Genomic DNA, 14,966 nt, shown 5'->3' with positions numbered 1-14,966 from the left:
CATTTCTAAAAATGAATTTTGAGCTATAGTAAAAATCAGGTATATAAAATTTGTATTATTTAATCTGTGCAATTATATGAAGTTGAATACTACCATAAAGGAGTTGATAATTCTCACGTGAATGTCAGGGCCTTTTAATAATGAGCTTTATAATATTTATTTTTCTTTAAAGATTGATACAGCTGTGGAAGAAGGAAAGAAGAAAAAAACCAAAGATGAAATTGTAGATATTGATGATCCAGAAACCAAGCGCTTTCCCTACCCACTTAATGAACTTTTAATTTGGGCTTGCCTTATGAAGAGGCAGGTCATGGCCCGTTTTTTATGGCAGCATGGTGAAGAATCAATGGCTAAAGCATTAGTTGCCTGTAAGATCTATCGTTCAATGGCCTATGAAGCAAAGCAGAGTGACCTCGTAGATGATACTTCAGAAGAATTGAAACAGTATTCCAAGTAAGTTATATTTTACCACTTGGAACATTTTAAAAATCAAAATAAATCACATTTAAGTGAAGGTTATAGTGCCATGGACTGAGTAGAGGATATATAATTTTATTGGTATAGTTAAGAAAAACCCACGTTTAAAAATTTAGGAAGAAACTTTGCTGCTTATGCTTATTTAAAAGAGATTCTTGTTTGCATTTCATGTTAAAAAGTTCAGCAAGGAAGAAGAAATGACAGAAGCCCATTTAATAATTGCTCATAATAGCAATTAGATTAGGAAAAGTTGCATTTGAAGTGGTAAGAAAAGGAAGGAAGAAAGCGAAGTTTAAACTATGTTCTAAGGGGATGAATTCTACTGAAAGAGCGTCTCAGATGGTGGAGCCAGTGTATAGAAGAATGAAACAGTTCACAGAAGTTTGCCGTTTACTCAGAGCACTAAGGGAACAGTAAACTGGTAAAGTAGTTTCTGGGAAGCTTTGTGATTGAGAATAGGTCCTCCCTAACCCAAAATGACCTGACATTGGAAAAGGGTAAGAGTAGTTATTGAAAATAACTTAAGCAGGGATCCTATGATTACTAATTGGAGATTTAAGATCCAGGTGTTTTTCATGATTAGGTTAGTCTGTATTCACATCATTCCTTTCTACTGGATAACAATCCTCACCCAAGGACATTTTTTTTCATTGTTTTGAGAGAGGATGAGAGAGATAGACATCATTGTGACAGAGAACCATCGATTGGTTAACTTTTCATATGCATGTTGATCAGGATTGAATCCGCAACGTTTTAGTCTACGGAATGACACACCAACCAATTAAGCCAGACTGGCAAGGGCTGGATACCAGTCCTTTTCTGTTTGAAATAACTATATAGAAAATTTTTAACTGAACATTGTTTGGGTTTATTTCCATGTCCAGGGATAGTGCTCTAGAGTCACCTTTTCAGTCTTGTTTTTAATGTGACATATTTTAATACTTTTGATTTCCACATAGTGGTAGATATCTGAAAACATAGAGTTACTGTAATTCTGTTGCCTCACAATTCCATAAGTGTGTGTGTGTGTGTGAATGGATTAAAAACTAGAATGTGTTATGAATGAATTTAAGAATAGTGGTTTAAAACTGCAGTTTTGTAAACTGAATGTGTTTTGGCTTTTATCTTTTGATAGTGATTTTGGTCAACTAGCAGTTGAATTACTAGAACAATCCTTCAGACAAGATGAAACCATGGCTATGAAATTGCTCACTTATGAACTGAAAAACTGGAGTAATTCCACCTGCCTTAAGTTAGCAGTTTCTTCAAGACTTAGACCTTTTGTAGCCCACACCTGTACACAAATGCTGTTGTCTGATATGTGGATGGGAAGGCTGAATATGAGGAAGAATTCTTGGTACAAGGTATACCTTAGAAATAGTTTGATATAAAGTATATAATTAGATTTAAAAAAACAGGAATTAGCCCAGATGTATAGTAAAATACTTTGATTTATGAAGGTGGTGGGGATGGCTGTGTTGGCATTTTATCTGATGTGACACGCAGTGTTCTTTTTCTCCTCCTGCTCTTCACTCAATCCTTTTCCGGTGTGGTGTATAGTATAGTGATTGTTGTCCCTATGTGAGCCAGAAGCCTGAGGCCAATAGATGGAAGTATGGTGTTTACAGCCCTGAACAGCCATGAACAGTGTTGCTGCTTTATAAAAAGATGATTCCCAAATTCTAAAATTTAGGACCTATCTACTAACTTAATAATCTGTCATTTTTTATTTATTTGAAGTATATTGGATATACCTGTTTTTTATGGTCAAGAATGTGGGTTAAGTGTTGGCTGGTACTTCCAGTTTCATCATAGTGAGAGATACTACTTTAAATTTACCTTTTTGTCATTTTATGTCTTAAATAAGGTACAGAAATACAGAAGGCAGAAATCAGGCAAGTAGTTTAACCATTGGCCACTATAAGTAGGTAACAAATACTAATCATCTACTAAAAATAATGGTGAAAGATTAACTGTTAGAAACCTTGATAAGCAATTACAGTTGCTTTATGCTTTATGATTTTGCAGATAATACATAAAGTTTTAGAAATTACCCTTTTGTATGGAGGCACAAGCTGAGTAATCATGTTAAGACATGGAACACTTACAAAGAGATTTAGGATAAAATTAAGCACACAGCCACTGTATTAGGCTTGAATTTTGTTTAAACAGAAATGTATTTTCTCAATGGATTGTAATTGATTTTTTAAAGGACAAATCTTTAATTATTAAATCTTTTCTATACCCTCATCTCATAATATCCCAATGTTTTGTTACTCCTTCAAACAATTCAACCTGGGCCTCTTTAAATGTAGTATGTAAGTAAAAATGAAGTTTTTGGTTTTTTCCCTGTACTGCCAGGTGCAAAATAGCTAACTAATAATAAATATATTTAATGTTTTATTGTTTTGTATTATATTCTTGAAAGTTACTGATTTTAAAATGTGAATTTATATATTTCTGAAATTTTTAGGTCATATTAAGCATTTTAGTTCCACCTGCCATATTAATGCTAGAATACAAAACTAAGGCTGAAATGTCCCATATTCCACAATCTCAAGATGCCCATCAAATGACAATGGAAGATAGTGAAAACAACTTTCAAAATGTAATGGAAGACATCCCTATGGTAAAGAGGAAAAACATTATTAAATGAATATAAATTTTTTGTGAATAAATGTACATATTTATAGTGTTATTTTTATTTTAGGAAGTGTTTAAAGAAGTAAGAATATTGGAGAGTAATGAAGGAAAGAATGAAATGGAGATACAAATAAAATCAAAAAAGCTTCCAATCACACGGAAGTTTTATGCCTTTTATCATGCACCGATTGTAAAATTCTGGTTTAATACGGTATGTTTTTAAATTGTGTGACCATAATGATTTTAAAAAATAGGCTTTAGTGGCCCTGGCCAGGTAGCTCACTTGGTTAGAGTGTCATCCTGATGCACTGAAGTTGCAGGCTCTATCCCCAGTCAAGGCACATAGAAGAAACAACCAATGTACAAATAAATAAGTAGAAAGACAAATCATTGTTCTCCCACTCTCCTCTCTCCCTCCCTCCATTCTTCTCTCTCTCTTTCTCTCTTTTTTCTCTCTTTTTCCCATGCTCTCCCCATCCCTGCCTCTCCACCCCTACCCCTGCTCTCTAAAATCGGTAAATAAAATTTAAAAATATATATTATAGGCTTTAATAGACCTTGAGTTCATACTAATCTTGATGTAAATTAGATCACTAAAAAACCATTTTTCATTTAAAAGTGCAGTAAGATTGACTTAGTTCCATACAAATTGATGTCATATTGAATGATAAAAAATAACAAATCTTAGTTCTAATTGGAACTAGTTGTAATTGGAACCAGAAATTTACTAAACAAATATGTAGTAAACATAAACCTTTTTAAGTAGATAACAAATCCTAATCATCTGTTAAAAAGATTGGTAAGGATTAATCAAAGGAAACTCTAATACACAATTACAGTTTCTTTGTGCTTTAGGATTTTTGCAGATACTGTTAAAATTTTGGAAATAAGTCTTTCTTGCAGGATTGATGGTGAAAAGTAATCTAGATAACTCATATAGTTTTATTTATCAGTAATATAACAGCTTGTGTCTTAATCATAGTACAGTACATTTGATTATGTGCCCCATAATTGGCTTTTCTCTTGCTTTATGGAAGAACAAATTTTACTGTCGAGCATATATGTCTGTAGAGGGATGGACTCATTTGAAGAAACACATGAGATTGCCCCTTATACTCGTACACCGGGGCTAAGCAAATGAATTTTTATTCTCCTTCCCTGAAAAACTCTATATAAAGTTTTTATTTTATTTTTATTTTTGTTTTTCATTTTTATCATCAGACTTTTTTAAGAATTACAAAAGTACACAAATAGCCCTGTGTTAAGATGGACATTTGAGAATTTGTTCCTTCAAGCATTGCTTTCTCAACCATACACTTGCCCATTAATGTAAGACTAATTCATTACATTTCTTTTTCAATATGGAAGTTTTCTTGCTCCATCTTGTTAAGATGTTGAAATTGCACATCTGAATTACCTTACTTAATCCCCCAAATTCTGTCCTTACTAATGGAAAAAATGTAGGTTTCTTAGTTTGCATTCATATGAATGACTCTTTAAATATGGACAACCCAGGTGGCTACAGGAAATTCTCTTTTCTTTATTTATTGCAGTTTACTGCCCTGCCATGGCTTAAAATCATGGATGTGGCTTGTTTTAAGACTGGTAGAGACAAGGAGAATGATGAGAGGATTTTTACAATTGTTCAAGGGTCAATGAGTCTGGGTTTTCCTCTGAAATGAAATGATTATATAGATGTTAGTATACATAGACTATATCACCTGCGTATAATCTTTTTAAAGAGTATCAAAAGCGGGGTTTTTCTTTCTGAGGGAAAATGCTTTTCATATTGGTTTCCATTTCTTGGTATTTCAACCTCAGTAACTGGGAGCTAGGAAAAAAACAGTTGTCTTTCCTAGGAATACTATTTTGTTGGGGGAGGGAAGAGGCAGTTAGTGTGCTTCTTGTTGATGGCAGTGAAGTTCTATAGTAAATTTAGTATATTATGATACTTTAGTTATAGTGTATGTTAAATGGAGTTATGTGGGCTCAGCTGAGAACATAAACCCTGGTATTACAAAGTTATTCCTATGGGAATTACTAAAAAGGGAATGAAGTTTTAAAACACATTTATACCCTGGCAGTTATTTATATTTTGATTGATAAATGCATTGTCTGCACTGAAGAGTAACTTCTAAAACTATTTTAACTGATTGAAGCATGGAGATAGTTCACAGGAGCTCTTTTGGTCTCTTATTTTGTGTAGGCTTGAAAATTTTATAGTAAAAAATTTTATAATAAATTTTATTTATATCTTGTATTTTCTTTTTTGTTAGTTGGCTTACTTAGGATTTCTGATGCTTTATACATTTGTTGTTCTTGTACAAATGGAACAGTTACCTTCAGTTCAAGAATGGATTGTTATTGCTTATATTTTTACCTATGCTATTGAGAAAGTCCGTGAGGTATGTCTTTAGTTTTTTTCTACCTGTAACTTGGTATATATAGATATATATTGTATGTACATGGTACATATTATATATGTGGAGGGTGTTTTGTTTGGGGTATGTATATGGGCATGTGTTATTTATTTGTGTCATGATTTCAGTATATGATAACTTTATAGGAGAATAAGTTTATAGTAGAACATGTTTATTTTTGCTGTTCTGAAAATCAGGGCAAAAGAACAGAGATCTATGTGGTGTTAACTTTGTTACAAATTACAAAGACAATGCTTTGTCTCAGAAACATAGCCTAAATCTGTTTTTGCTTAATTTTTTTCAATATTCATATTTACATTCTCTGCCACTCTTCATAAAGGATTAAATATATGTATAGCTAATCAGGTAAATAAGTTATAGATTATTATCTTGCTCTTGTATGGCACTGCCCATTTACGTGTATTTGTTGCCCATTGAATTGTCATGCATATTTAGATCTCTGTGTCTGTGTTTTCAATTTAAATTGCAAATTTCTAACATGCTGGTTTTAGGGAGAAAATGCTTTTTCTTCAATTTTATACTTTCCATTCAAACTAGTTACTGCATAAGTGTTGTTTTATAACATATTTACTTAATTATTTCTGAATTATTTTGTGTCTGCTGCATTTAGAGAATGTGTGAAACTGTGAAAATAGAAGGCATTGTCCTACCCTACCACTTGGGTATTATAAGAATTTATCTTGTTAAATAGCTTGTTGTGCCTTTTAAATTTCTCCAAGTGCCATGGTTCATGTTTATGAAATCTGTTGTTATACCACCATGTTCGAAGAAATTAAGTTATTACATGATAAAAGCAAGTTTCAAGGAATTCTTCTAAATGTACATTCATAGAACAGTTCTGCAAGATTCATCCAAGGGTGTCCAGCCCGTGGGCCACATGGCTAGGGATGCGGACCCAACATGAAATTGTAAATTTACATAAAGCCTTTTTTTTTTTTTTGCTTATCAGTTTTGGTTAGTATTTGTGTATTTAATGCATTGTCCAAGGCAACTCTTCTTCCACTGTGGCCCAGAGATGCCAAAAGGTCGGACACCCCTGCTAGATAGTGCAGGCATACCTTGGTGATACTGAAGGTTAGGTGGTTCCAACCCACTCTACTAATGTGTCTCTCTCAGTAAAGCAAGTCATAATCTTTTTGCTGGTTAGGGGTCTTGCCTTCAATTTGTGAAAAAATGCAACACTTATAAAGCCAGTAAAGCAAAGTGCAGCGAAAGGAGGTATGCCCCTAATAAAAGTAATTGCCTGCAGTGGGAAAGAGACTTAATTGGCTAAGGGAAAAAAGTGAAAGGGAGACTTCAGTATTTACTTTATGATACATTATGATTTTGAAGATAGAAATGTATTGTTATTTCCCACAATGTACCTTTTTTAATTTTTATATTCAAGGGAAGAGATTAGTACAGATAATTAAACCTTTGAGTTATTTAGTTTCTGCAAATAAAGCACCTTTGGAACATCCAGGATGTTCTAGTGTTGTTTCATTGAAAAACAAAACAACTTTGCAAAAGTATTTCACATTCCAATTTAGAAAACTGTTCTAATTCAAGCTTTTCAGCTTCATAGTTGGTCGAGCAGGTCATTTGTGGGATTTTTTTTTTCCCGTATATATAAAATGAGGATAAGTAGTATCTGTCTCTGATATCACTGTGAATTGTCTTGGTGATGAAATGCATCATCAAATGTCAAGATGATCAACAATACTTTGAAATACCAAAAGGTATATAAAAACCTACTCTAATACAGTTGAATGCTGTTACATGTTTTAATAGGAATAAATTGGTTAAACTTTTTTTTTTTAACCTTTAGATCTTTATGTCTGAAGCTGGGAAAATAAGCCAGAAGATTAAAGTGTGGTTTAGTGATTACTTCAATATCAGTGATACGATTGCCATAATTTCTTTCTTCATTGGATTTGGACTAAGATTTGGAGCAAAATGGAACTTTGAGAATGCATATAATAATCAGGTTTTTCTGGCTGGAAGATTAATTTACTGTCTTAACATAATATTTTGGTATGTGCGTTTGCTGGATTTTCTAGCTGTAAATCAACAGGCAGGACCTTATGTAATGATGATTGGAAAAATGGTAAGTTAAGAGGCATCTGATAACATCATTGATTTATTGATATTATTTCCTAAAATCATTAAAACATTGACATAGTTTTACTTGAACCAGAGAATGTTTTCATGTTTATTTGCTCCATACTCCAAACTAACCATTCTGAGGAATATTAACTTTTGAAGAAAATATTTTTGATGAATATGGTTGAGGGCAGGAAAAGTTTTATCTTGAAATGTTTTAATTTTTAAATGCTACTTGCTACGGAATATTTGAGATAAGAATGAAAGATATAAACTTACCTCCAATCTGAATTTCTTTTTATCCTTACTGCCTCTACCCTCAACCAATCTGTCATCATCTGGCACTTGCAGTAGTCTAGCAGTCTATTTACTCACAACTACTCTGGTTCATCTTCAATCTACATTATAGGTAGAGTAATTATTTCAAAATGCAAATCTGAATATGTCACTTACCTTTCTTAAAAATTTTAAAAATATTTTCGCGTTATTCTTAGAGATCAATCAGTGTGCTTAATGAAACCCATAAGCCCTGCCCAGTTTGGCTGTTTGTTCTCCCTCCCCCACTCCCTCTCTTCCATCTTTTCCTCTTTAACTTGTAATAATTTTGAGGTAACTGTAGATTGACATGCAGTTGTAAGAAACAATTACAGAGAGATCTGTGGACCTTTTGCCATGTTTCCTCCAATAGTAACTCTTCCTTGCTTTCTTTTTAAGTCTATTCTCTTCCCATTTTAGGCTTTCTATTTGTGCTCTAGTCAGACAGGGTTACCCTGTTAGAGTATCATAGTTTATTTTCTTTCTACCTGGAATGTTCACCTTCATCTACACTCAAACACTTAGACTTTCTGACTAGTTAACTTAGGTTTATGCTTCAAATCTTAACTCTAACACAGTTTTTTTTCAGGGAGGTTTTTTGATCTCTTCTAGCTAGATCAAGTTTATTTGTATAATTTTATGGGAACTCTTGTCTTTTTTTCTTCAGAATATTAATATGTGTCTCACTCTATTTTAAATTATACTCTTATTGGTATATTTATATTCTCCTCTAGGCTATAAACTCTTTGGATTAGGAACCTTGTCTGATTTTGGTCACCTCCATATCTCCAGTACTCAATCACAGTGCCTATCACATAGTAGGTTCTCCATAGTAACAGTTGTTGGTTGGATGGATAAAGCCATTACAAGTAGGGGAAAAAACATAAAAATGTTGAACATTCATTTTAATTGGTTGATTCTTAAGATTTTTCTTATTTTTATATCAGATCATAAATTTAAAACATGACTTTAAAAAATTTTATTTACTGATTTGAGAGAGAGAGAAATGTTGATTTGTCGTTCCACTTATTTATACAATCATTGGTTGCTTTTTCTGTGTGCCCTGACTAGAAATCAAACTCGCAGTCTTGGCGTATCGGGCTGACATTCTAACCATCTGAGCCACTTCGCCAGGGTATTCACCAAGTAGTTTTTAATGTTTATTATATTTTCACTGCTATGCAAGATATGCACCAAGTGTTAAGATCTTGCATCTGAACTTTGTGAAACTCTCTTTTTTGACTTTACCAATCCTGTAGAAATTGTATAATCTAAGTTTACGAGCCAGTCCTACATAAAGTAGGAAATCATATGAGATATTAGTGAGCTGTCAGTGCTGCTTATTGATTAAATTAATGAGTAGGGGATGTAGGAGTTCATAGAAGGAGATGAATATGTGGCGGTGCTTATAAAACCAGTGGGATTCAACTATTCTCTGAAAGCTTAAGAGAGGATATGAATAAAAAGAAACATCCTGTCTAGAACTTCTTTTATGATGAGTAGTTAGCAGTCAAGTTGAGTAGACAGGGTATAGCCTGGACTATATGAAACACTGAAAACTGGGACTTTAGAAGAGGAAAATATAGGGGAAACCATTGAAGAGTTCTGTCCCCCTCTCCCATTTGATTTCTTTTCCATGAAAGAAATAAGCTGACATTTCTTTGTGTTTCCTCATCTTTTTGGAGTAACTTTTCCAAGTATGGATGTTGAAAGCAACCAGTCAGGTTGTTCATTATGATGATGATTTTCAACTAAGTGGAGCAGTCCAAACAATCTCATAAGTGTTTCTCATTCTGAGCTCCAGTCCACCACATAATCTTGTCCCATTATTAACATACTTTGCAAGATAATGCCAGCTAAAGAAATACTACTGTAGTTTTATGTTTTTAGTTACCTTTCCTCCCATATTCATGGATCCAAACAATTTTTTTAAGTTACATCCAGATCACTTAATCTTTTCCTGATGTAGTATGCCCAATATTTTGTTCTTTCTCATAGGCTTAACCATCTGGCAGTTTTTGTTTTTTAAATGTAGACATTAGGTTTAGTGTGCAAATCTTTATACAGTGTATTCAACAATGGAAAGTGTATTGTGTCTACTCCTGCCATAAACATTTTCAGTGGTTAGAAATGCGAACTCTGTTATGCTGTTGCTTTTATAAATATATTTTTCCTTACTCTAAAATTACTATTCATTGTAGAAAATTTTAGCAAATACAAGCAAACTACTATCCAGAGGCATCCACTATTAACAGTTTGATGTAGGTGTACCTTTCCACTTCATGACATACATTTGAATCACATCTTTATTTGTGTCAAACTTCATGCAAATAAATGTATATAATAGTTTTGTCAAAACAGGCCTATAATATATATGCCGTTACTCAATTCTTTTAAAATATCTGCTCTCTTATTAAATATAAAAATCTCTAGAATTTCTGAAACCCTTTCTTTTAATCTTGGAAAATTAACTGTCTTCTCAATTAAATTTATCTTCCTAGTAACCCAGCTAGCTCACAGGATTATCAGCATTACTTTGCATCATGAAAACAAGATTTTTAAGTTTTTTAAATATAAAGTTTTATTATTATATTTTCGTTTTCATGTTGTACATTTTCCTCTAGGATAATGTGTCCTACTCCTCCAGTGAAGAGTTACTATTTGCTCTTTGTCACATCAAAGAAGTACTTATTCATCCACTTTCCATAATGTATTTCTAGGAAATGTAGGGGAGTTACGGCTTGTGGGAAATAATTGGTTTTAGTGTATAAAGTGCTCCACCTCTCATTGCCTACCAGATTATTTAGTGGCTTAGTGGTATCAGGTTAATCCAGTGGTAATGTACAGTAAGTGGGAGGTGTAGGGAGTATGAAAGTGGACAGTCATAATAAAAGATAGAGCTGGGAACAGTAGAGGAAGCCAAGAGAAAGTGGAGCTATCCTGATTTTTGTCTGAATCTTGCCTCTGGTGTACTTACTCCCAATATTCCAACCAATTCTTCTGTCCCAGTTATAGGGAGTTTGAATATATGCTTCATTTTTTTCTTTGTCTGTGATCTGCAGATCCACCTTTCACCAGGATTATGTCTTTCCCCTCTTTAATCATTTATTACATTATTATCTATTTTCCTAGTGCCATCTTCCTTATTCACACCCACTTCAAAACTTTCAAAATGGTTAATATTCTAATTATCTGCTTAAAGTAGGTGCTGCCCAGTATAAGAAATCCTTCATTAAAGTATATCTTTAAATAAATAATATATAAAGGAGATGAATTTTATAATAGTAGATTCTCAGAGTAACTTAACATTCTTTTATCATTGTATATTATATGCTCTGCATTATATTGAGTTGGCCAAAAACTTTTAGTTTTTTCCATGAAATAAAAGACACATTTTTTCATTTTCACCAATAACTTTATTGATTTGGATATCTTGAGTATGTTAGCTATCTCCCGCTATTGGCTTCTAGTGGGTAGAAGGCAGGAGTGCTGCTAAACATTTTCTAGTGTATAAGGCAGCCGCACAACAAAAAATTTTTTTGCCAGATTCTCAATAATACCAAGAAACATCACAAACCACTTTGACATGTTAGATCAGTCACAGCAACTTCTCCAGAGACTGCACAGATCTTTTTTTGCGTTTCAGTTGCATTTTCACTTTTCTTGAAATAGTAAAGTATAATACACCAAAAATGTTGCATAAACCAGTTTTGATAAGTTTTTTAAAAATGCATGCTGATATGATATCACAATAAAGTCTAACAAAGTTGTTTCAAATGAGATTAAAGTTATCATATAGCTCTTAAGTTCTACTAAGAGCCATCATATGGAAAAAACTAAATGAATTTTTTGGCCAACCAATACTAAGCTGAGACTGAAAAGATGAATAAGACAGGTCCAGATGCTTACGGAACTCCCAATCTAGTACAACATACAAGCCAACCATATGAAGATAGATAGCTACAGGAAGATATGGTTAACTGTAGTATGAAGACCATAGAGCTAGTAGCTAATTCTGTCACGAAGGCTTCTACAAAGAATATGGTATTTGAAAATAGTTTGGAAAACAGGTAGGAACTTATCCAGAGTAGGAAAATTTTTGAGAAAACAGCTTTGAAAAACTTGAAGATGTAAGATTAAAATGGGAAAAATCTTCCTCACAGTTGACATCTTCAGTAGAGCTCATACTAATGAAAATTATATGGTAAACACTAAGCTTTCCCAACTCCAACAAGAAATTCTCAATTTAGATGTAAGGAAATAGATTTTTAAATTTTTTATTAATTAAATTTAGATCAAGTGTTTATAAGGAAGTTTCTCAGATAGGCTTTATGTGAAGTTAGGGAATGCAGAAACCTCTATGAAAGATCAACCATAAACCTTGAATAATTTTAGGATGTTGTAGTACAGATTTTGGTTTTATTTTGAATTTTAACTTAGGCTTTTAAAAAAATATATAAATGAATGTTTGGATTCCAAAGTATATCACATGCCATGAATAATTTTTTATGAGTTGCCTTTTAAAATCTTTTATCCTGATATTTTGTTTATTGAGGACATGCATTCTCTCAGTTATCTTCAGATGCTCTAAGAAGGCATTATGACTATTTTAAAAATGAGAAAATGGAGTCTTGGGGAGTATTAGGACTCTTTGATTGTAAGTTACAGAGAGTCTTAACAAAGAAATTTGTTGACAGGTCTAACAATTTTAAAGATGAAGGATCAAGTCTAAATTATATATAAATAAATACTTTATAATTATTACATCCAGTCTAGACTTAACTGTCCTCTTTACCTTTAACATTCCTGGCTTTCATCTCTACTTTCACTATATATTTATTTTAAAAATATGTGAGAAAATAATAATTTTTAGGTTGACTTATATAGTATTGCAGTAATTATTGGTTTACAGATCATAGTATAGATTTATTGTAAATGTAGCCTCTTGATTTTTATGGGCTTCCCCCAATAGATTATTATTCATGGGTGAATATTACACCTAAATGCTAAGCACTGTGCACCTAAATAAGTAGATAGAAATTAAAGTTTTATTGTGGCACTTCACTTAATTCTTTGAAATCCTGAGTAGTGATGCCAAAATTTACACAGTGATTTAACAATAAAAATCAATTTTTAGTGATTTAATTGGTTTTACAGTTCAGCTTATCTCTTTCAGTTTTTTTTTTTAAAGGAAAAGAATCGCAAACTACCTGATGTGCAAATGGAATTGTTAACCAGATGTTGGTATTGCTTATTGTTTCCAACACCCATACTGACAATCCAGTTTGTTGTTTTGCTCCTGGGAGTTTTTTTTTTTAATTTATATCAGTTTTACTTTTTAATTGTTTAAATTCTTTTTAACTATTTTTTTAGAGAGGAAAGGAGGGAAAAAGAGAGGGAGACACTGATCAATTTGCATGTCCCCAAGAGATCCCAACTGGGGACCCGGCCCACAAACAGGCATGTACCCTGACTGAGAATTAAACTGGTGACCCTTGGGTCCATAGGCCAGTGCTCATCCACTGAGCCATACCGGCCAGGTCATGCTCTTAGGAGGTTTTTGTAGCCCAGGACAAGGCACCATAATAGGATTCAGTATGGGTGAGAAAAATGCCTTTTTTGTTTTGTTTTGTTTTTGATGAGGTGGGCAAAGGACAGTTAGCAAAGGAGGTAGAAAAGTGTCTGTACCCAATATATAGAAACAGAACAGTTTTAGGAAATGCTTATGAAAATTGGTTCCTGGAATCAGTCGATGTGCCTACACTTCTTTAAAATCTTCATGGACTCCCGATAGAATCCAATTAGAACCAAAAGTATGATACAGTTCATTATATAAAAGATGTCCATGACTTGCCTAGCTTCATAGATCAATTTTTACATAATTTCCTTGCTTAAGGTTGATTATATAGTGATGTTTCTGAATGCTGCTATTATGAATAAAAAGAAACTCAGTGTTATATTTATATTAGAACATTAGAAACTATTTTTTAAAAGATGAATATTGTCATTGTGTTTAAATTTCCATGTATTTAACAGTGTGTATTTTTCAACAGGTGGCCAATATGTTCTACATTGTAGTGATTATGGCTCTTGTATTACTTAGTTTTGGTGTTCCCAGAAAAGCAATACTTTACCCTCATGAGGAGCCATCTTGGACTCTTGCTAAAGATATAGTTTTTCATCCATACTGGATGATTTTTGGTGAAGTTTATGCATATGAAATTGATGGTAAGGATTTATGTTTACAAATTTATCTTTTGGTTATTTTATGTTTTAAAACCAGAACTGCATTATGATAATATTATATATTTTCACAAATCAGACTATTACTAGCCTAACCCCTCCCAAAATATATTAGTTAATCCCAAAAGAAACATAACAAAAATTAATTTTAAAAAGTATTTTAGAATTTTTTGAATTACAAATTGTAGAAACAAGGCTGAAAGTGGCTCACACAATAAGGACATTATTAGCTCACGTAACAAAGTTTAGAGGTAGAACAGTCTTGAGGATTTCCATTCATAGCTAAGGATGTCAGTTCTTTCTCTTCCCATTGCTCTGTAATCACAATGTCTGATTCATACAGGGAAACCTGTTTCCCTAATGATTAGGAGACTCTATAACAGGAACAGGAGGAAAAGAGACACTGTTTTCCATTGTACTCTTTTTTTATAAGTATATTTTATTCATTATGCTGTTACAGTTGTACCATTTTTTTTCTTCCCTTTATTCCCCTCTGCTGTACACCCCCCTTCAAGCTAGCATCCCACCCTCCTTAGTTCATGTCCATGGGTCATAAATATAAGTTCTTTGGCTTCTTCATTTCCCATACTACTCTTAACCTCCCCATCTATTTTCTGCCTACCATTTATGCTTATTATTCCCTGTATCTCCTCCCCCATTCATCCCCCACCCCGTCTCTGCTGATCACCCTCCATGTGATCTCCATTTCTGTGATTCTGTTCCTGTTCTAGCTGTTTACTTAGTTTGATTTTGTTTTTGTGTATT

The 14,966-nt window shown here is 33.0% G+C and overlaps 1 protein-coding gene across 2 annotated transcripts in view; it reads left to right on the top strand.

Annotated features, from left to right (window-relative positions):
* The window catches only part of TRPM7 (transient receptor potential cation channel subfamily M member 7), a 133,102-nt gene that overhangs the window by 77,842 nt on the left and 40,294 nt on the right, over positions 1 to 14,966 (top strand). For both annotated transcript variants that reach the window (XM_036033432.1, XM_036033441.1), the window contains exons 16-22: positions 173 to 453; positions 1,613 to 1,841; positions 2,951 to 3,106; positions 3,188 to 3,331; positions 5,397 to 5,525; positions 7,369 to 7,647; positions 14,012 to 14,186. In XM_036033432.1, coding sequence (XP_035889325.1) covers positions 173 to 453; positions 1,613 to 1,841; positions 2,951 to 3,106; positions 3,188 to 3,331; positions 5,397 to 5,525; positions 7,369 to 7,647; positions 14,012 to 14,186 — 1,393 coding nt within the window. The remainder of the gene's footprint in view (positions 1 to 172; positions 454 to 1,612; positions 1,842 to 2,950; positions 3,107 to 3,187; positions 3,332 to 5,396; positions 5,526 to 7,368; positions 7,648 to 14,011; positions 14,187 to 14,966) is intronic.

This window comes from Phyllostomus discolor, chromosome 1, assembly GCF_004126475.2.
Source record: "Phyllostomus discolor isolate MPI-MPIP mPhyDis1 chromosome 1, mPhyDis1.pri.v3, whole genome shotgun sequence".
Taxonomy (NCBI): Eukaryota; Metazoa; Chordata; class Mammalia; order Chiroptera; family Phyllostomidae; genus Phyllostomus; species Phyllostomus discolor.
Note: the sequence above shows the minus strand (reverse complement) of the source record. Positions and strands in the feature narration are given on the sequence as shown.